Genomic DNA, 23,749 nt, shown 5'->3' on the forward strand with positions numbered 1-23,749 from the left:
CATTTGTATAAATGCTACTGATTCTTCATATAAGTGGAACTAGCTCTATAGCTTAGTGGTGCTGTAGGTGTGTTGTGCAGTTTATCAAATAAACAGGTAAAAATCAACCCTACATATACCACAGTTAATAAAGAAGGCATAGGGGAAGGAGGAGGGAATCTTAATGCTGACTTAAAGGAGAGACACATTGCTTATGTGCGCCAAGGGTGCGTGGAGTTCACACTGAGGTTTGGTTCCAGTGGATAGTGCTGTGTTAGGCATTGACTAGGGATTAATGCTTTTCTATGAGTGAGCTGTCGCTCTGGAGATGGGCTTCTGTGACATGGTTGTTAGCAAGCTCCCCTCTACCACTCAAACCCATGCTCCGCTCCACAAAGTGCCTCTGGCTGACTGCCACATGGTTTTCAACAGAAACTGAATGGATTCTTGGACATCTGGAGCTGGAGGCACATTTTTTTTTTCTTTTTGTAAAGCACCCAGCCTCGGTATTTTGGTGGTAGCAATACAACACACACCAAGAAGTGACCTGGAATTCAGTGGCCCTTGCTTCAACTGTTCCATCAAGGTGAGCTATAGCCTTCAACAACCTGTCCCACCCCTCTCTTAGCTACTCAACTGTATAGGTGACACTGGTCATCAGCATCCACTGGGTAAGAAAGCATCCCAATAGCGGCGACCACTTGACGACCTCCTCCAGGGTTTCTTGGGCAGCTTGCTGCTTTGTATATTTATCAGGTGGACAGGAGACAGGTGGACATTCCCTGTTGTGGAACACAGTCTCCAGAATCCAAAGGCAGCCCAAGGGAGTTTTTGTCTTTCTTAGTGGCAAGGGACACAACATTTATTCACAATTTACAATTGGCTGCATCTTGGAATTTCCTGGATCGAGAATATTCATATCCGGATCTTATCCCAAAGATTGCTGCTGTTCAGTTGTCTTGGTGTGGGCTTGACGTCGGGGGTTTTAAAACTTTCCTGTGTGACTGTTAGTCTTGGGACCTTGGAAATGACTGCCATTAGAACAATTTGCTTTTTGTGCATGGCTTTTATTTTGATGTTGTCTTTTTGGTTTGGGTTTTGGGGTTTTTTGTTTGTTTCTGTTTCTGTTTTGTTTTGTTTTTGGTTTGGCATTTGTTAAAGTTCTTACATTTCTATATTAATCATTTTCTTCTAAATTGAATTTGGGAATTTTTGGTTAAATTTGATTTCTGCTCCATTTTCTGCTTAATTAAATTTGTTTTATCTTATTTGTGTGGAGGCCCCCTTTAGAGGTCATAGGAAAACTTGAGGGAATCAGTTCTCTTGTTTTACTATGTAGGTTCCAGTGACTGAACTCAGACTTAGCAGCAAGCACCCTCACTCACTGAGCCATCTTGCTGGCCCATTCCACTTATCTATGAAACCAGGTATATACACATGATAAACATCTTTTAAAAAGATTATTCACTTATATATATAAGTGCTGCATTTGCATGTGTGTGTACATGACAGAGAGAACATCAGATCTTATTACGGATGTTTGTGAGATACCTTGTTGCTGCTGGAATTGAACTCAGGACCTCTGGAAGAACAGCTAGTGTTTCTTAACTGCTGAGCCATCTCTCCAATCCCAGCTAGACTTCTTTTTTTAAAATTCAACTAATTTTTTATTATATTCAACACAATATATATTTCTATACCAATCATAAAAATTATGGACATGTTATTAAATGAACATAAAGTAGATAAGTAGATTTTTGTTTGTTTGTTTGTTTTGTTTTTAGTAGAGCTTTAAAATCTTGGCTTTTACTGTGGTACAAACCCTAAATAAGAACAAGTTTTAAACATTGGAGTTCATTGTAATAAGGCTGTACTTCAATGTCCCTCACATCATCAAAGGATTTTACCTCCATAGTAGCTAAGGAATGAATCATAGGCACGATTATTTGAATACAAATTTCCTGCTATGGTCGAAGCTATTTGACTTCAGTGATTGTCATCATTCTCAGCCCACAGGGAACAGGTTACATTCATTTAAGAAATGGTGTGTGAGCCGGGCGTGGTGGCACACGCCCTTAATCCCAGCACTCAGGAGGCAGAGGCAGGCTGATTTCTGAGTTCGAGGCCAGCCTGGGCTACAGAGTGAGTTCCAGGACAGCCAGGACTACACAGAGAAACCCTGTCTCGAAACCCCCACCACCAAAAAAAAAAAAGAAAAGAAAAGAAATGGTGTGTGTATTAAGATGGTCTATCCATGAAGCCATTCATCAACTGTTTCAGTGAACCATGGTTCTGCTTGGAGGGTGGCACAGACATGAGGTGAGGGTAAGATACTGATTCATTGGCTGTGATGATTTTGAAAAGTATTCATCTCAGAAAAAAGAGTAACTTATAAGGTCCTCTTCTTCAAAATTGATACAATAATTATAAATATCAAGGAAAACATTCAGTCTCACCCTTTGTTGTTCTCCTACAAGCCACCTCCCAAATTAATTGCCTCTGTTTCTTTTGACTGTATAAATTATTTTCAAATAGGTATGCTGTTCTGAAAACAATAGTATAGTGTAAAAACATCAGGTTAACAATCCTCCTAATAGAGAGGCTGAGATAGGGGAAGCTCGATTTCAAGACCATTATGCAGTACACAGCAAGACACTGTCACTTACAAACAAGCAGAAAATGTATATGAATTGTACAATATTGGACCTATTTCTCCAATTACCAAATTAGAGAGACCACTGCATGACAGCCCACAAATTTCTAATTCCTCATTTTTTGAATTTTAATCAATTAGGATATGCTGGTAATATTAAATTTCCTATTGAGATATTAAGGAAAAGTGATCATTACTTCCAGTTATTTTTGTTGTTAGAGGGTGGAACTATGTTTGTGTGGGTTTGTTGAAAGATTACTTTCTTGCTTTTTCTAGGGTGTAGTTTCCCTCCTTGTATTGGTGTTTTCCATCTATTGTCCTTTGTAGGGCTGGATTTTTGGAAAGATACTGTGTAAATTTGGTTTTGTTATGGAATATCTTGGTTTCCCCGTCTATGGTAATTGAGAGTTTTGCTGGGTATAGTAGCCTGGGATGGCATTTGTGTTCTCTTAGGGTCTGTATGACATCTGCCCAGGCTTTCATAGTCTCTGGTGAGAAGTCTGGTGTAATTCAAATAGGTCTGCCTTTATATGTTACTTGACTTTTTTCCCTTACTGCTTTTAATATTCTTTCTTTTTTTTAGTGCATTTGGTGTTTCCATTATTATGTGATGGGAAGAATTTCTTTTCTGGTCCAGTCTATTTGGAGTTCTGTAGGTTTCTTGTATGTTCATGGGCATCTCTTTCTTTAGGTTAGGGAAGTTTTCTTCTATAATTTTGTTAAGGATATTTACTGGCCCTTTGAGTTGGAAATCTTTGCCCTCTTCTATACCTATTATCCTTAAGTTTCATCTTCTCATTGTGTCCTAGACTTCTTGGATGTTTTTGGGTTAGGAGATTTTGCTTTTTGCATTTTCTTTGACTGTTGTGTCAATGTTTTCTATGGTATCTTCTGCACCTGAGATTCTCCTATCATATTCTGTTGGTGATTCTTGCATCTATGACTCCTGATCTCTTTCCTAGGTTTTCTAACTCCAGGGCTGTCTCCCTTTGTCATTTCTTTTTTTTTTTTTTTTTTTGGTTTTTCGAGACAGGGTTTCTCTGTGTAGCCCTGGCTGTCCTGGAACTCACTTTGTAGACCAGGCTGGCCTCGAACTCAGAAATCCGCCTGCCTCTGCCTCCCGAGTGCTGGGATTAAAGGCGTGCGCCACCACGCCCGGCTGTCATTTCTTTATTGTTTCAAGTTCCATTTTTAGATCCTGGATGGTTTTGTTCATTTCCTTCACCTGTTTGATTATGTTTTCCTGTAACTCTTTAAGGGACTTTTGTGTTTTCTCTTTAAGGGCTTCTAGCTGTTTACCTGTGTTCTCCTGTATTTCTTTAAGGGTTATTTGTGTCCTTCTTAAAGTCCTCTATCATTATCATGAGAAGTGATTTTAGATCCGAATCTTGCTTTTCGGATGTGATGGTGTATCCAGGACTTGCTGCCATCTGGTTATCACTAGTGCTACCAGTCCTGGCTCTATCTGACTGGAGCTCATTCTTCCTGTGATTCTGGTTGTGACAGAACTCCTCAGAGTCAAGCAGTCTCTGTGGTCCTGTAATTCTGGGATCCTGTGATCCTGAGATCCTGGCTGTGTCAAAGTGCCTGGTAGTCAAGGTGCCTGCCACCCTGAGATTCTGGTGTGACCAAGCTTCTGTGATCCTCTGATCCTGGGTGTGTTAGAGCACCTGGGAGTGGAGCTTCCTCTGGGTGTTGTGGGACTGGATGCTGAGTTTGCACCCAAGATATGCTCAGGGCACTGACCCAGACTGGAAGGAACCCATGCCACTGGTCTGGTGGAGTTCCTGTGTGCGTGGGTCCCACTGGTCCCAGTTACTCCCAGTGTTGGAACAGATCCTAGCTAGACTTCTTCTTTTTTTTTTTTTTGGTTTTTCGAGACAGGGTTTCTCTGTGTAGTCCTGGCTGTCCTGGAACTCACTCTGTAGCCCAGGCTGGCCTCGAACTCAGAAATCCGCCTGCCTCTGCCTCCCAAGTGCTGGGATTAAAGGCGTGCGCCACCAAGCCCGGCTCTAGCTAGACTTCTTAATCATCTTTTAGGTCAAAAATTTTCTTCACATGTTTTTCTCTGCCCCAAATATGTACTCTGGTTCAAATATGTAGTCTGAAGTTCTAGAATATCAATTGTTTTTGGAATTCTGTTGCTTGGCTAAGAATTCCTACGACTCATCCACTTTGATAGTGTTTTCCAGTAAATCTATGAAAGTCCTAGTTTCTCTCCTCTCACTTCTTGTACTCAGGTTTTCTGGGCGAAGCAGCACATTGGTTCAAGGAAGCACAGACAGTGTATTAGTCAGTGTGATGGTTTGATAAGAATGGACCCCTTAGGCTCATGTTTGGATGCTTAGTCATCAGGGAGTGGCACTACTTGAGGAGGATTAGGAGGTGTGGCCTTGTTGGAGGAAGTATGTCACTGGGGTGGGCTTTGAGGTTTCAAAAGTGCAAGCCAGGCCTAGGAATGCTCTTCCTGCTGCCTGGGGATCAGAATGCAGCTCTCAGCTTTGTCTCCAGCACTATGTCTGCCTGTGTAACACCATCATATTGCTATTGCCTGTCATGATGATGATGGTCTGAAACTGAAAATGTAAGCAAGCCCCACTTAAGTGCTTTTCTTTATAAGAATTGCCTTGATCATGGTGTCTCTTCAGGCGATAGGACAGTGACTAAGGCAGGGTTTGTTAGAAGAGAACAGTGGCTTGCATACACATATACACAATCCTATCAGTTCTGTTCCATTAGAGTACCAGAATATAACTTCCAACAGTGGAGTAGTGACACTTTTACCTTAGGGGTAATCTACAGTTGTCTAATTGGACTTAAGACCTGTTCAATAGGAGAGAGTTCTGCTGACTACTCATGCTGACTCTAGAGGCAGGGAAAGGCTTTCTCTTTGTAAACTTTGATAACTTTGTAAACCCTCAAGGCAGGAAAGTGGCCAGGCACTGGCCTGAGGAGTTCCAGCAGCTAGACTTCTCTGTCATAACATATCTAGCCTCTGTGACTGTCACAAAGGTGGTTTTCCGCCCCTCCAGAGGACCCTCCCCAGATTTGTTAATTTTAGATGAAAAGTCTAAACCAAAGAGCCACCAATCCCTGAACAGGAAAACCCATCAATTCCTGAGCTTTCTGATTGGTCCCGATGAGTTCACTTGGTGGGACTTGAAATCCCAGTGTCTTCCTTCATTAGGGTTTTACTGCCATAAACAGACACCATGACCAAGACAAGTCTTATAAAGGACAACATTCAATTGGGGTGGCTCAGAGGTTCAGAGGTTCAGTTGATTATCATCAAGGCAGGAATATGGCAGCATCCGGGCAAACATGGTGCAGGAGGAGCTGAGAGTTCTACATTTTCATCTGAAGTCTGCTAGCAGAATACTGGCTTCCAGGCAGCTAGGATGAGGTATTATAGCCCACACCCACAAGTTCACACCTACTCCAACAATGCCACACCTCCCAGCGTGCTACTCTCTGGGCCAAGCATATACAAACCATCACACCCACCAGTCCATACCCTGGAAATCTCTGCCCTTGAAGTCTCCACTCCCTAAGAAATCCTATATTTGCTCAGTTCATGCTGTCATCTCCCAGGTACAGAGTCAGCAACCTTGGATTCATCATTCTCCCCCTGGACTTGTCCCTCTAACAAATCTCTTTTATGAGATTTGCTGCCTGGTGTGACACTAACAGAGTCAGTGGAATTTATGTGCATATGTAAATATGTTTATTTATTGGTTGAGGAGGTTACTATAAACTTGAGAGGGAGTGTAGAGGGAGACATAGAAGGAGTAAATGGGTGGAAATAATGTAAACAAAGGAGTCATTGATAAAATTCTTAAACAAATACATTTGAATAAAAACAGTCAAAATGGAGTCTTCTGGAGAGCTGTCCCTGCCTCTGTTGCCTTATCTGCCTTAGGTGGAGAGGATGTGCCTAGTCCTGCAGGGACTTGATGTGCCAGGATGGGTTCTCAGGGGAGGAGGAGTGGGGGAGGGGCTTGGGAGGAGGGGGGCTGTAATGGTGGCATAAAGTGAATAAGTAAGTAAATGAATGGAAGATACTAATCTCCTGGTTATGAAAAATAAACTCCAGCATGTGACTTGTTAAGATCACAGCCACCTGGTTCGTTCTCAAGGGACACAGATGGCATCATCATCCACAAAAGACTGGAATGATGAATCACCAAAGTGTGGACTGACAACAAGTCTCACACTGAACTCACTTTCAAACATTTACGCTGCCTTCTCCAACTGCTCCCCCAGGCGTGGTGAGGGTCTGTGATGACGCCTGTGCGGAGTTACTTTGTGGTCTGTGAAAACAGTAGGTGCAAGGTTGTTCTTAATTTCAACCAAACTGACTGATACCCACCTCTCTTCTTGATGCACAGACAATTTCATTTTGGTGGATTAACATAATTTTTTACCTTTTTAAAAAGACTTTACACTGGGCATAATGACACATGCCTTTAATCTTAGAGCTCCATGAGGCAGAGACAGGAGGATCTCTGTGAGTTCTAGGCTATCCTGGTGTACAGAGTGAGTTGCTGCCATCCATTGCAATATAGTGAAGTGTGTGTGTGTGTGTGTGTGTGTGTGTGTGTGTGTGTGTGTCTGTGTCTGTGTACATATATATGTGGAACTACTGGGGGTTGAACTCAGGACCAGGCCTCTTTGTTTTTGAGCTCAATTTTGCACTAATACCCTAATCTCTGCCTCTGTGAACCCGGGGGTAAAAGGGAAACCTTGCCTGCTTGGCTGGGTTTTGTAAACTGCATGGCTGAAAATCCAAGGTTCTTGTATGGATAACTTACACAATAGCGTTGAGCCTCCAGGCTTCACACTGCAATAATTTCATAATCAGTTACTCTGGAGAAGGAGCATAAGTCTCCTGCTGCCCTTCTGGCTGTGATCATCACAATACCACAGCACTGGTAAATTAACCATTTCCTTTATTACCGTACAAGTCTTTGGAGTCAAAGTTTCAATGAGGACTGTGAGGTAAGAGATTAGGAAACACAGCTCAGTGAGGACTCTGAAGAGAGTTCAGACCCACTCAGCAATGTAGGGGTGCTCTTCTGTAGGTTTCAGGGGTCCTATGGCATGTAGTTGATGATGTGTAGCTCATAATATGTAGGTGTAGTCAGGGTGATTTCTGGGTATAATGAAGAGTGAAAATTTGGTAATTTGGACCCGTCATTCTGTATACAGCACCATAGCCCCTGAAAGCTAACGACACTCGGTGAACTTCTCTTTATAAAGATTCTAAACAAACAGTGATGGGATTTCTGTTATCTCATTCACAGAAGCTGAGAGAGTAGAAAGAGAAAGAAGCTGCTGAAGGTGGACTTGGCCTGAGTAGCCCTGAGCCCAAACCTCAGATAGGTACGTGTTTTCATTATGAGCTCTTTGACTTATATCTCACAATGTGACTTAAGCTGTGAAGTAGAATTTTAATATCCAAGGAGCCACAGTGCCTTACCTGCTAGTCAGAGTCACTAGGATGAAGTCACAGAGAAAGGCGGCCAAGCTTACTCTGTATGCACAAGATTTTCCCACAGCATACTCTGTATACAAGGCTTCCCACAGCTCACTCTCTGTACACTGGGTTTCTCACAGCTCACTCTGAATGCATGGGGTTTCCTACTGCTTACTCTGGAGATACTCAACTTTTATCTTTTTCTTTTCCCTCTAGGAAAAGAATGAGATACAAAATATTAATCCTATCGCTGTTGGTTCTAATGTCTCTCTATGCCCAGTATAGAGAATACCCTTTCAGGTAATTGTGAAAACTTAATGTTATATTCTTGATAAGAATCTGGTGAGATTACAGGATTTGCCCCTTAAGGAAATCGGCCAAATGTGCAGATCCAAATATATGTGAATTATACTCGTGCCTGTCTCCATAAATAGAGCCCTCTGTCCCAGTTCTTTGTTTCTAATGATATCAAAGATTTTAAAAATTCTATAGATAACCAGGTGTAGTGGTACATGCCTTTAATCCCAGCACTTGCAAGGTAGAGGCAGGCGGATTTCTGAGGCCAGTGTATTCTTTTTTTTTTTTTTTTTTTTTTTTTTGGTTTTTCGAGACAGGGTTTCTCTGTGTAGCCCTGGCTGTCCTGGAACTCACTCTGTAGACCAGGCTGGCCTCGAACTCAGAAATCCGCCTGCCTCTGCCTCCCGAGTGCTGGGATTAAAGGTGTGCGCCACCAACGCCCGGTGGCCAGTGTATTCTATGGAGCTATTTCCAGGCAGAGAATCCCTGTGTCCACTGTGGTTGGGGAGGGCTGTAAGAGAAGTGTATGAAACTACCACTGGCTGTGGCAGCAAACAATGTTCACAAAAGTATGTTAAAGATGGAAACAAGTAGCACCCTCTTTACTGTTGGTGACTTCTGGAATAAAATGTATTCACTCCATAAATATGAAACAAGCAGAAAGACTTCCTAGCTATTTAACAAGTTTCTGCTAAGGATGCTAATCAATCTCATTTATTTGTCTCTGAAATTTATTAGGCAGTGGATGTATTGTTTCCTAAAGCTAAAGCTGTATGTAGCAAAGGGGGTGGGGAGAGATGATGGTGGAACTCTGCCCACCACAAATGAGACCCTGAGTTCAGTCTCCAGCATAGCAAGGAATAAATGAATACATAGCACATGGGCGTTCACTTTAGTGGTCTTCACCACATTCACTACATTATCTGAGCAATCAATGATATACTTCCAACAGTGTATTTTGAAACACTAGTAAGAGAACTAGATGATTTGTGAAAACCTTTTGTATACTTTTTGAAGTAATATAGTGCTTTTTTTTTTTTTAATTTCCCTTAAGCATAAAGAAACTGCAGATGACCTACCAGTGCTGGTAAGTTTTTATTTACAAGTATGGTACGACTTGTCCTTTGTGGACAACGTTGGTTGTTGATCCATGCTCCATGTTTCCTGCAGTCAGACTGCACAAGCACCATGTGACACACACATCTTAGTGATAGCTAAAGTTGGAGTGCCAGGAATCAAGAAAAGCAGGTGGGTAGTCAGCCATATTTGATGGAGGGCTGGAAACAGGCTAGGAGCAATTTACTAACAGGAGACAGAGCTTAGGCCCTGCAAATCTTTCCTCCTTGTGTGTTCTGGGCAGTCACATAGGTACAAGACTTGGTTGAAGATCATAAGAAGCCACACTCAGAACATCTCCCCAACATGTGTGCCTAAACATGAGTTAGACGAGGAGGACACCAATAGATGTGGCCAAGTGAATGGTGTAGGGGAAGGAGGAATCACAAGGCCTCTACAAAGAGCCACACACAACTAAGAGATGCTGAGCACAGGAGAGATAGTTGTCCCAGGGAAGAGCGCACCAACCGGTTTTCTGATAGCAAGTGGTCATCCCTGAAAACATACATACAAGGCCATGAATTTGGAATACAGCAAGAAGGGGGTGTATTCAGGAAAGTTGGAAGGAAGGAGGGGGAAAGGGAAAAACGATATAATTATCATAGAATCTCAAAAATGAAAGAAATGATCATCAAAGGCTCTCAGGAGGTTGCAGTGGCCACACAGTCATGGATTCTAAGAGTGTTGTCATGGGAACCCACATTGACGAGCAGCAACTTTATTTTCTGATGCTTCCTATGTCCAGGAGCTGGGTTTCATGATGATTCTGTGACTTATAACATCCAGAGAGGACCAGGTCTACCTGGGCCAAGCATGAAAGCAATATGTTAAAAAGGAGTGGATTTGGTGCACAGGGGTGCTTGCTTGTGACACCAGTACTTAGAACAGAGGCAGAAAGGTGAGGAGTTAAATGTTATTTACCTCCATAATGGTTTTAAGGCCAACCAGAGATATACAAGAGCATGTCTCAATGACAGTGGCTAATAGGAGACTTTCAGCTGTTCATATGAATGCTTCTCCTGGCAAAGATTCAAGGATTCAAACATTCAAAGATTCAAATATCCAAGGAATGCCCACTGCAGCAGAAGGTGGAAGAGGGAATGGGTTAATATACTTCTTGGAAATTTTTATTTACTTTCTGATACAGGGTTTCTCTGTGTAGCCCTGGATGTCCTGGAACTCACTCTGTAAACCAGGCTGGGCTCAAAGTCAGAGGTGTGCCTGCCTCTGCATGCTAAGTGCTGGGACTAAAGATGTGAGCCCATGCCCAGCCCTGGACAATGTATTTACTATCATACTTTCCAACAATAATAATTTCTTCTATTACCATTAATTCTCCTAGCACTGGAATTCTTTAACCTAACATATCAATACACACCATTTATAGGCAATGACAGCCAGAGTTAGTTGAATATTATAGTTTGGTCACATCTTTGAGATAACCTTATGGTACAACACAGCTCCACGCCTGCCTAGTCCCTCTACTGACTCTACTCAAGATTAACTCTCCACGGTGCCCTTATATCAGGGCTACCACTAGAGTGTATAGCAAAGAAGAAAAAGATTGAGTGAGGAGAATTACTGGACTTCCAATGCCCGTGACTTTGAGTAGGATTATAAAAGATCTTTGTGCCTCGATTTCATTATCTAGTAAAATGGGTATGAGAATTATGATAGCAATGATAGTATCTATCTTCATGTGTATAAAATAGAAATTAAATAAGAATTAGGAAATTTGTATATTTTTCAAAACCTTGTTTAATAAGGATACTTTAATGTTTAACCTCCCTTGTAGCCCACCACCCACCATAGGTAGTGGAAAGGAAAGGTTCATAGGGCAAAAGAAGGTGTAGACCTGGTTAGAAACAGTTCTTTGGGGCAATTGTCAGGATAGCAGCAGTTCAGTTCACACAAATCAGTAGTAGGAGCTTGATTCACTTGCAACCACCGTCCATGAATTAGAAATGGCAGCTCCATCCAGAAGAAACTTCGAGGCTCTGCCAATCAGCCTGAGTCTCCAGAAGCTGCAGGAAGCCGCCCAGACACCACCACAAGTTCTTTGGTGCATTTCTGTCTACAAAGTCACAACAAATGATGATCAGCAATGAAGGCAAGGCGTACCAATGCCACAGCATCGGCAAAGCCCAATGAAACCTGGCAAAGAGTGTCAAGGTGAACACAGCATTGTCCACTGTCTGTTGGGTTATACTTATACCCTTTCCAAACATCACGTGCTCTCTCAAGTGTCCACTCTAGCAAAACATCACATGCCTTTTTTCCAGGCAGCTTCCAGAAAAATACCACATGTCTGTTCAACAAAACATCCTCCCACATGTGTGTTTCAGTAAAAACATCCTCCCATAAGACAGTTTCCATAAAAATATTACATGACACAACTGAGTCTCCAAAGAAACCAAAAAATTTCACTTCAGAAAGTATTCAAAAAGTATGAGCTGTTAATAGCAGAACTCTAACTTTATCCAGCAAATTAGGAAATATTTTACTTAGGAAAGGGTAACTCAAATGAAATCTGGAAACTACATGCAAATAACAGCCTCAAGTTGCAGTATGATTAAAGAAATTTGAAAAAGACCAATGAACTAGGAAAACTATGATAGGTGCCCAGTAAGAGATGTGACTAGAACAGTATAAAAGATGGGTCATGGGAAATTTGTGGCCATATAAGGAATGTGGACATGAACACAGTGAAACTGAAAAATGACATGGTAATCTTGGGGCTTCCATAGCACAATATGAAAGTCCAAGGAGAAATCTAGAGAATGATTGGAAGGGGACAGAGAGGGAGCAGCCTGCTAATTCCGGAAGATGACATGTGGAAGTATTCTCTTCACATTTACTTCCTTTCAGATTTGGTTTTATCCTACAAAGAATTTTAAGTCTTCTGGATTGGGGATAAAGGTCAAGGTGGAGTGCTTATTTAGCAAGCATGAGGCCATGGGGCCACTCCTCAGCTCCAAACGACACACACACAGAGAAGACAGACAGACAGACAGACAGACAGACAGACACACACACACACACACACACACACACACACACACACACACACACAAAGAGTGAGGCCAATTAGGAAGCTGTCCCAATGGCCCAGAAAGAGATAATGAGGCTTGAAGATGTTGGTGGTGGCAGGGGGTGGAATCAGGCAATAGACTTGAAAGAGATTTTGAACATAAACCACTTAGGACTGAATCCTGGGCTTCCAGGGGCCCCGAGAGGGTATTGACTCCTGCTATGCTTTGGCAGTGTACACATGTTCAGTGGGATACAAGCTATGACAGTAGGGACCTGGAGGTGAGATGGCAGCATTAAACACTTCACTGTGAGATGTCCAAAAACTTAAGACCTCCAGAACACAGTTGAATTCCTGGAGAAGTCCAAGTTGTATGTAAAAAGCCTGAAGCCACAGAGGAGTGCCAAGAAAGTGTCATGTGGAGAAACAGAATGTCTCAGAGAAACCCTCATAAAAATGGTTGTCAGGTCTCAGATGAAGACTCCTCAGCAAATAAGATATTTAATGCTCATCTAGCAACGGAAATAAGATCTCTTTCTACTGTTAAAACAAAACAAACAAGAGCACAGAGGTAGGGCACAGCTGAAGCAGTCAGACTTCTGTGAGTTTAGGGCTGGCCAGGGCTATAGGAAGACCTTGTCTTGAACAAAAGGAACAAGACATCAAACAATCCAGAGTAACTTTGGGATGGCAGGAAGTTGAGGGAGCTATAAATTCTCTCTGAGCTAGATGACTGTGCAAGAGAACTATAAAAAGCCACAAGGGCTGCCAGGCGACAGGGTCCTGGGCTGCTGGGTGGCAGGGTCTGGTGCCATCGCTACTGGCACTCATCAAGATTGTTCACTGTGAATTTTATATCTTTTATCGTTTTTTTTAGGTCTCTGAAAAACCAACCAGAACTCCAGCCTTCAGACTGGTTTAACACCATGTAAGAAAGCCCATCTTGCATCTGTGAGGTTAATTCACAAATGTTGACATATGGGATCAGTGCCACTGTTGGAAGTGTGTGCCTGGAACCAAGGAGGCCAGAGCAGGGCACTGCATCTCCTGGAACTGGGGTTACAGAGGGCAATGAGCCAACAGTGTGGGTGCTGGGAACTGGACAGGTTCTCTGTCAGAGCAGCAAGTGCTCTTAACCACGGAGCCATCTCCGCAGTCCCAGCTTTGAGCAATCTTGCTACTTAAAACTTGATCAGTGGAAGTGGGTGGGTAGGGGAGCAGGGTGGGGAAGGGTATAGGGAAACTTTCGGGATAGCATTTGAAATGTAAATAAAGAAAATATCTAATTAAAAAAAAACTTGATCTATAACCGTTTGCATCACCTGAAATAGACACATCTGCTATTGTATATATGAAACACACGTATACAAAGTAGTATTCCTGTTTATGGTCATTAATCCTGCTTCCTAAGCTTATAAGCAGTCTAAATCTTTTTAAAAGATTCAAATATTATATCAAAAGTGAAAACTAACATATAAAAAATGTTCTGAGTTGATTATCCCTAACTTCCTGGCATTTTATATCCCTCCAGTCTATAAGGCTATTGAAACATAAAGTTTAGGGAGTCAGGATTCTGTCACTCAAAATAAAATTGTTAATAATAATAATAACAGCCCATTTCAGGCCTAATATGTTTCTAATTATATTGTGATCATCATTCTGAGCATAGACAATTATATGTGTCCAAGCACTTTGCATTCCAAGCCCCTCCAGTAATGTTTTGGATTAAGGTCACTAGGAAATTTCATTCTAAGTGTGAAGATAGGGCTAAACCAGAGGCAGGTTTCATCCCCAGGACAAAGAGCTTATATATAACGCTCATCCTGAGCATGGGGGTAAATCTGCACACGAGCATTCCCTGGCTTTCCTTTCATGTCTTCTACTTAACTGTAAGTGCACACTTACATAATGGTCTGGCCTGCTGCCTTCTTACCTTCTCCTTCCTAATATATATACTTATATATTAGTAAATTATATTTATGTAATTATGGGATTCAATATGCACATATATTCAACAACAATTGGGGACCAGCAGGACCCGGGTACCCAAGAACTCCACCAGACCAGTGGCATGGGTTCCTTCCGGTCTGGGCAGTTGCCCTGAGCAGACCTTGGGCACAAACTCTACAGTCAGTCCCACAACACCCAAAGGAAGCTCCACTCCCAGGCACTCTAACACACCCAGGATCATAGGATCAGAGGTGCCCTAAGCAGACATTGGGTACTAACTCTGCAGCCAGTCCCATAACACCCAAAAGATGCTCCACTCCCAGATACTCCAACACACCCAGGACCCCGGGATCCCAGTATCTTAGGAGCTTGGTCACACCAGGATCTCAGGGTCCCAGAATCACAGGATCACAGAGACAGCTGAACTCTGAGGAGTTCTGACACAACCAGGATCACTGGAAGGACAGGATCCAGTCAGATATAGTAAGGGCAGGTAGCACTAGAAATAATCAGATGGCGGGAGGCAAGCATAAGAACATAAGCGACAGAAACCAAGGTTACTTGGCATCATCAGAACCCAGTTCTCCCAACATAGAAAGTCTTGGATACACCATCATACCAAAAAAGCAAGATTTGGATCTAAATCACTTCTCATGATGATGATAGAGGAATTTAAGAAGGACATGAATAATTCCCTTAAAGAAATACAGGAGAACACAGGTAAACAGCTAGAAGCACTCAAAGAGAAAACACAAAAATCCCTTAAAGAATTACAGGAATCATAATCAAACAGGTGAAGGAAATGAATAAAACCATCCAAGATCTAAAAATGGAAATAGAAACAATAAAGAAATCACAAAGGGATACAACCTAGAGTTAGAAAACCTAGGAAAGAGATCAGGAGTCATAGACACACACATCACCAACAGAATACAAGAGATAGAAGAGAGAATCTTAGGTTCAGAACATAAAAAATACTGACACAACAGTCAAAGAAAATGAAAAAAGCAAAAAGCTCCTAAACCAAAACATCCAAGAAATCCAGGACACAATGAGAAGACCAAACCTAAGGATAATAGGTATAGAAGAGAGTGAAGATTTCCAACTCAAAGGGTCAGTAAATATATTTCAACGAAATTATAGAAGAAAACTTCCCTAACCTAAAGAAAGAGATGCCCATGAACATACAAGAAGCCTACAGAACTCTAAATAGACTGGACCAAAAAAGAAATTCCTCCTGTCAAATAATAATCAAAACACCAAATGCACTAAACAAAGAAAGAATATTAAAAGCAGTAAGGGAAAAAGGTTAAGTAACATATAAAGGCAGACCTATCAGAATTACACCAGACTTCTCACCAGAGACTACGAAAGCTAGAAGATCCTGGGCAGATGTCATACAGACCCTAAGAGAACACAAATGCCAGCCCAGGCTACAATATTCAGCAAAACTCTCAATTACCATAGATGGAGAAAACAAGATATTCCATGACAAAACCAGATTTACACAATATATTTCCAAAAATCCACCCCTACAAAAGATAATAGATGGAAAACACCAACACAAGGAGGGAAACTACACTCGTGAAAAATCAAGAAAGTCATCTTTTGAAAAACCCAAAAGAAGATATCTGCACAAACATAATTCCACCTCTAACAACAAAAATAACAGGAAGTAACAATCACTTTTCCTTAATATCTCTTAACATCAATGGACTCAATTCCCCCCAAAAAGACATAGACTAACAGACTGGATACATAAACAGGATCTAGCATTTTGCTGCATACAGGAAACCCACCTCAGGGACAAAGACAGACACTACCTCAGAATCAAAAGTTGGAAAACAATTTTCCAAGCAAATGATCCCAAGAAACAAGTTGGAGAAGTCATTCTAATATCGAATAAAAACTTTCAACCAAAAGTTATCACAAAAGATAAGGAAAGACGCTTCATAGTGGTCAAAGGAAAAATCTACCAAGATGAACTCTCATTTCTGAACATCTAAGCTCCAAATGCAAGGGCACCCACATTCATAAAAGAAACGTTTCTAAAGCTCAAAGCACACACTGCATTCCACACAGTAATAGTGGGAGACTTTAACACCCTACTCTCAGCAATAACAGATAATGGAAACAGAAACTAAACAGGGACCCAGTGAAACTATCAGCAGTTATGAACCAAATGGATATAACAGATATTTATAGAACATTTCATCCTAAAGCAAAAGAATATACCTCCTTCTCAGCACCGAATGGTACCTTCTCCAAAACTGACCATATAATTGGTCACAAAATAGACTTCAACAGATATAAGAAGATTGAAATAATGCCATGCACTCTATCAGATCACCACAGACTAAGGCTGGTCTTAAATACTAACAAAAACAATGGAAAGCCCACATACACATGGAAGCTGAACAACGCTCTACTCAAAGATAATTTGATCAAGGAAGAAACAAAGAAATTAAAGGCTTCTTAGAATTTAATGAAGATGAAGGCACATCATACCAAAACTTATGGGACACAATGAAAGCAGTGGTAAGAGGAAAACTCATAGCTCTAAGTGCCTCCAAAAGAAACTTGAAGAGAGCTCACACTAGCAGCTTGACAGCACACCTGAAAGCTCTAGAACAAAAAGAAGCAAATACACCCAAGAGGAGTAGACAGCAGGAAATAATCCAACTCAGGTCTGAAATCAACCAAACAGAAACAAAAAGAACTATGCAAAGAATCAACAAAACTAGGAGCTGGTTCTTTGGGAAAATCAACAAGATAGGTAACCCCTTAACCAGACTCACCAGAGGACACAGGGACAATATCCAAACTATTAAAATCAGAAATGAAGAGGGAGAGATAACAATGAAATATATCTTAGAATAATTATTCTGCTTGTTGAATATGAACAGTTGAAAATATTAAAATCATGTTCTACAAACAAACAAACAAACAAATTAATAAGAAAAAGAGGCCATAAGTTTGAAAGAAAGTAAGGAGAGGAATATGGAAGTATATAGAGGGAGAATGATAATGAAGTAATTATATTATAGTCTCAAAAGGGAAGAAATAACAACCTCTTGTATTTTACAGATACAGATATATATATATGTATTTGTATATATTTTCCCATATATATATATTAGGAAAGGACATTATATAATATAATAATGTATTATGTATGATATATTAATTATTATATAATTACATATAATATATTATATATCATATAACACAATGCTATATATTATATAATGTACATACACGTTATATAATACTTATACATGTTATATATAATACATAAACTACATGCTATATATTAATTTTATATTATAAATTATATTATATTTTATATAATTACATTATCATTTCTTAATGCATATGGAATTATATATAATTTAAATTATATGCATATGTGGGGATGTGTAGTTGTACACATGAATGGAGTGACCTACTAGAGAAGGTTGTGAGCCACCCCAGAACTGGAAAGTAAACTGCGGTTCTCTGCAAGAGCAGCATACACTCTTAATGGTGGGACCATCTCTTTAGTCCTTTTCTTTCTTTCCTTCCTTTTCTCATTCTCTCTCTCTCTCTCTCTCTCTCCTGGAGACCTAGTTTCAATCTATACCCCATGCTGACCTTGAACTCACAACTGTCTCACCTTCCTGATGATCTGATGTGGCCCTTTCTGACGTGATGCTTCCCTAGCTTATCAGAACTGTCAAGACTTTGGGTTGGATATAATGGGATGCTGCCTTCAGATACAAGGTATTAAGCATTATCAGTCCCCCCCCCACCCCGATGTTTTAGGATTACCTATTTCACTCTAAAATTCTGTCTTTCTTACAAATACAGAATGGATCCAACACACATGCGCATGAGAGCTACTAACTGGTCCGCTCCGATTGTGTGGACCAACACTTACAATGAGTTAGTCTTGGTAAATTATTATAAGAAGCATCCAGTTACCGTGGGGTTGATCGTGTTTGCAGTGGGAAGGTAGGTAACATCAAGTGTCTTTTAAACTCAGGCTTTTCGTTGTAGAAAATAGAGATGATCTACTGACTCTATGTTATTCTCTTTAAGTCAATTCTTGTCACAATCCACAATACCACCACACAGAAGCAACCCATTCTCTCAGCTTCCTTCTATGATCTGATTTTCAGTCTTCCCTCCGATAATAACTTAATTTCATGGGCCTTTTACCAATCACCGTAATACAAGTGTATAGCACTTTTCATTATCTCTGTATTTACTCCAGTATTTCCCTACCTACTGTGCACCTACAGGTGATAAATAACTGCTTATAGAAACTCCCACTCACCTGTACATATTGACTGTCAGAGGAACACAACAAAATAAAGCCGCTGTGATTTTATGCAGCAGGGTTCTTACATGCTATGTTTTCTGACCATTAATCATAATGTTGAAAAAAAGAGCATATAAAAATCATCCAGTGATTTTAAAGTCAAAGCAAACCCACACTGAATTCCTCCTAATCAAATAGAAAACCAGAACCACAAGAGTCAACTGTTTAAAGAGGAAAACAAGTGCAATGAAATGTTTCCACTTAAAGATAGAAGGGCTGACCTATAGACAATAAATATTGAGAGAGAGAGAGAGAGATGAGTTCAGTGAAATTAGGACATACTGCAAATCAAACATGAACCTTGCCAGGTACAAAATGTGAACCATGACCATGTTGTGAAGACATCAAGCTGGGCGTAAGTATGCAATGTGTAGCCTTCAGACTCTGCACCACATGGTCAAAGCATAAGGAGAGTTTGCAGCGGCCAGTGGAGAGCAGGGGCGGCAGCTAAGGTGTGCCGCTCCACACGGTCTGAGCTCCTCAGGAGAGACAGGCTGATTCTTGGCATCTCTGTTCAGGGTTAGCAGATCTTTCAACCATATTGTGACTTAGTGACGCCTCGCTCTTTCTTCATACTGCCTCTTTCTAGTATACACATTTAATATTACAAAAACATATATAGAAGAGTCCACTCAACAAATGTCCTTTCCATGTGTGTAAAGTACTCTTTGTGGTTGACCATATTTAACTCACAAGAGTTGAAATAAACAAAAAACTGAAATTGAACCAAATGTCATATGGGGGTGAAATTTTCAAAAATCAATTCTAGGATAAAATCAGGAAAGCTCACAAATAGGTGAACATTGAATTGAGCAACACAATTTTTTTAACTTAGCATACAAAGTCATGGGTTTCGTTATGACATTTCCGTACAGTTTGTCAGTGCACTATGTTCAAACTCCCCTCTCATATTCTAGCCTGCCATCCTACTCCACTATTCTAATGTTCTAATTCTGCATATGAAATAAAACAAGCTGTATTTATCTTCTCCATTATCCTCTCCTGTATTCCTCTCTCTACTCCCATTAGCCTTTTCCTTTTTCAGATCTTTTCACGTGTGCACCACCCTCCTACATTTCTTTATTCACTCATCTGAATGACACACTCTATAAATACCCAGTAGGTCAAGACTGGAGATGTAGTCAATTAGCAGAGCTTAAGAACCTGGAGCACATAAGGCCGTAGGTGACCTTCAGCCCTTCCAGAACAGGTCATGGTGGGTCACAGCTGTAATCCCAATACTTGGGAGGTGGAGGCAGAAAGATTAGAAGTTCAAGGTCATCCTTGGCTATACAGCAAGTCTGAGGCCAGCCTAGGATACATGTGATTCTCTCAGGAAAAAAAGTGAGGGATTTCCTACTTCTCATGAGTCCCTGGGCTTGAACTCCAGAGCCATACATGCAGACATACAAACATGCACACATACATACCACACATGCATAAATACATACTACACATGCACATATACATACCACATATGCACACATATATACCACATATACATACCACACATGCACAATGCATAGCACATATGCACACATGTACACATACACACCACACATGTACACTTACATACCACATATGCACATGTACATACTACACATGCACACTTACCATACATATGCACATGCCACACATGCACACATACACACCATACATGCGCACATACATACCACACATGTACACATACATGTAGGTAGGAATACATACCCTAACCTTCATTTTAAGGAGCTGTATAGAGAAAACAACCTAAGACAAGCTAAAATAAATAAATATGGGAGTGATGATAAATAAAACCAAATTTAAACCCAACTTAGTCCCTTACAAAAGGTCAATAAAGTTGACAAACCCTGAAAAAAAAAAAAAAAGAAACAGACTAGGAGAGTTCCTGATAAATACTTGGTAAAGACTCTGCCAAACCACCAGTGGCAGGAGTCACAGAGAAATTGATGCAGACTGGAAGAGACCAAGCAGCTGTCAGGACTAAACCCATCCATCATGTGTCCCGGAGTGCATCATGACAACTGAAGTGCGTTTACGAGTTAAAACTGGGGAAATCAGATCACAATCTGTAGCTTAGCTGATAGAATACCACAGTTGAGGATTTCCTTATTTTGTACGAAGCACAGTGGCCACAGAGAATGTAGAGAGTAGCTGGGGGACACACGGCTTGGGAGACTCTGGCATACAGGGAAAGCTCTCTGTAACTTTAATGACGTTCAAAAGTAGGAAGTATGGCTCTACTGAAAAACACATGTTCTATGTTGTGCAAAGAGAAGAGAGGACAAGGTGTGTTCAGGGTGAAGTGACAATGGCTGTAGGTGTAAATGACTAAAACTGTTTGGTTGGCTTGTTTTCTGGAGGGCAGAGAAGTTACTATAAGGCAGTGATACCAAGAAACAAACTGGCAAAGATCTCGGAGACAGTGCAGATGTCATGTGTCTGTGACCTCAAGACTGTCTCTATCTGTGGGACTCCCCCTCCAGTGTGGAGTTACTAATGAGACTGGATGACTACACTTTCTTCATTCTTTTATAGCACATCAGGGTTTTAAATGATTAATTAACTGGACCCTTTAAACAAAGTTCCTCACCAGCTGGTATGTAAAAATTAATGCAAACATGTAATCAGTAGCGGTAACGGTAAAGTGGCTAGAAGATAGACGAGAATGTTTTCATGAGGGAGGCAAACCTGCCACAAAGGAAACACGGGCAACGCTGACTTCTTTGGATTTGTGCGACAGCATCCAGCACAATATCACAACATCAGTGATTCTTTTCATGGCTCACAAATAATAATAGATTGGATGAGCTACAACACTTTCTCCTGACCATTAGTTATAATTTATCATTAGCCTGTTTCCCAAAATGTAGATCAATACCCAGGACTTAGTTCTAAGGATCGCATAAGCATTACTGAAGCAGACCCCCTCATGGTTACCTTTCCTCTTTTGAAGTTACCTGTTCTATTCATTACCTGAGAATCTCACCAGTTTCCAGGAGCAGAAATGGGGAAATGTTTTCCAGCCCAACCATTTCGCTGCCATCATAAGGCTCACAATACAAAATGCAGAGGACAGAGTGCCAACTGCTACACCAACTGTGTGCATAGCTGACGATTCTATGCACAGAGATGCACAGCAGCAGAAGCCTGGAGAGACCCCTCTCTTGCATCCTGTGTTGCCCAGGGCCACCCTGAACTCTGGCTTTCACTTTGGGCAAGGCTCAGAATGAGACTCCTTACCTCACTAATGTTCATGTCTTCTCTCAAAGAGCCCCTCTTCTGTCCCATGACCCTGCCAAAGAAAACAGAGTAAATACTTTCATAATGCTCCAGGAGAGTAGTGGCTATCTGGGTGCTCAGCTTTCGGTCCTGGATAAGCTATGCCCAGGCGATTGTGATGTATGTGTTCCACCCAAACTGTGAGATGAACCTCAACTGCTTCTTGTTTATTCTGCAGATACCTTTTGTCCTACTTGGGTCAGTTCCTGGAATCTGCCGATCGGTACTTCATGGTCGACCAGAAGGTCATCATTTACATCATGCTGGACGACTTCTCTTATATGCCGTGGGTAGACCTGAGTCGCCATCGGACACTAAAGATTTTTAAGATTAAACAAGAGCGGAGGTGGCAAGACATCAGCATGGTGCGCATGAAGGTCATCAGTGAACACATCGCAGGTCACATACAGCATGAGGTTGACTATGTCTTCTGCATGGATGTGGATCAGATATTCAAAGCCAAGTATGGTCCAGAGACTCTGGGGGACTCTGTAGCTCAGTTGCACACATATTGGTACCAGGAAAGTCCAAGCAAAGTGCCTTATGAGAGGAACGAGTCATCAGAAGCGTACATAGCAGTAGGCGAGGGGGACTTTTATTACCATGCTGCTGTTTTTGGAGGCACAACCACTCAGGTTTTCAAGATTACCAAGGAGTGTGCCAAAGCAATTATGAAAGATAAGAAAAATAACATTGAAGCAGTTTGGCATGATGAAAGCCATTTAAACAAGTATTTCTTTCTCCATAGACCCACTAAACTCTTGTCACCAGAATATTGCTGGGATTTAAGAAAGAATAAGACTTCTGATATTAAGACTGTCAAACTCGCTTGGAACTTTAAGAACTATAAAGTTCTTAGAAGGCACCTATAATTTTATAGCCCTTCCTTTGCATTTCTGAATTGTGGAGTATTGATTTCCTTGGAAAATTAGCAGCTGGCATATTCTGACAATAAAAAAAAAATCATTACAAAGTGCCAAACCCATCAACAGAGAACTTATCTTCAGCTCTGATTCATTCTGAATGATGTAATAAGGGGCATAGCAGTCACAGAGAGTGTGCTGAAATGATGTAATAAGGGGCATAGGGTCACAGAGAGAGTGCTGAAATGACATAATAAGAGACATAGTGACCGCAGAGAGTCAGATGGAAGCATGATGGTAGGTGATAATTTCACATCTGTGTCAATCTTGCAAGTATAATGTGTTAGTTCAGGGTGGAATGGAATGGATTCTGGAACTAGAAGAGGAAACTAAGTATCCCAGATGATGAGAGCAGAAGCTGTTGTGGCTGCTTTGTTTAGATTGTATGTAGCCATTGCTATCTTGAATCAGAAAAGCCTTGGTCATTTTTGAGACACTCACAAAATAAGCCCATTAACATTCCCTCACAGGAGGAGAGAAGGGCTCATGAGATTCATGAGGCCCCTCCCTGCCTCCCTAAAAATACATAAATGGTTAATGATGGCTGAAAATAAAAGAAGCTTTTTGTTAGTATGATTAGACTGTAATTGTTCATGCTTCCATATGTAACAGCAATGCACTCTTTGATTCACTAAGATAGACTGGAATAGAATCATTTCTTTGGTCTGTTGTACATCTG

At 41.1% G+C, this 23,749-nt stretch overlaps 1 protein-coding gene across 1 annotated transcript; it reads left to right on the forward strand.

The window, feature by feature from the left end:
* Nucleotides 1-480: 480 nt before the first annotated feature.
* Nucleotides 481-23,081, forward strand: LOC110289780 (N-acetyllactosaminide alpha-1,3-galactosyltransferase-like). The gene is made up of 7 exons (XM_021156157.2): nucleotides 481-565; nucleotides 7,936-8,014; nucleotides 8,325-8,408; nucleotides 9,460-9,492; nucleotides 13,430-13,480; nucleotides 18,352-18,495; nucleotides 22,326-23,081. The coding sequence occupies exons 3-7, from the start codon at nucleotides 8,332-8,334 to the stop codon at nucleotides 23,017-23,019; spliced, it is 999 nt and encodes a 332-aa protein (XP_021011816.1). The 5' UTR covers nucleotides 481-565; nucleotides 7,936-8,014; nucleotides 8,325-8,331; the 3' UTR covers nucleotides 23,020-23,081.
* The last annotated feature ends 668 nt before the right edge of the window (nucleotides 23,082-23,749 follow it).

This window comes from Mus caroli, unplaced genomic scaffold (genome assembly GCF_978045245.1).
Source record: "Mus caroli unplaced genomic scaffold, Mus_caroli_1 scaffold_2, whole genome shotgun sequence".
NCBI lineage: Eukaryota > Metazoa > Chordata > Mammalia > Rodentia > Muridae > Mus > Mus caroli.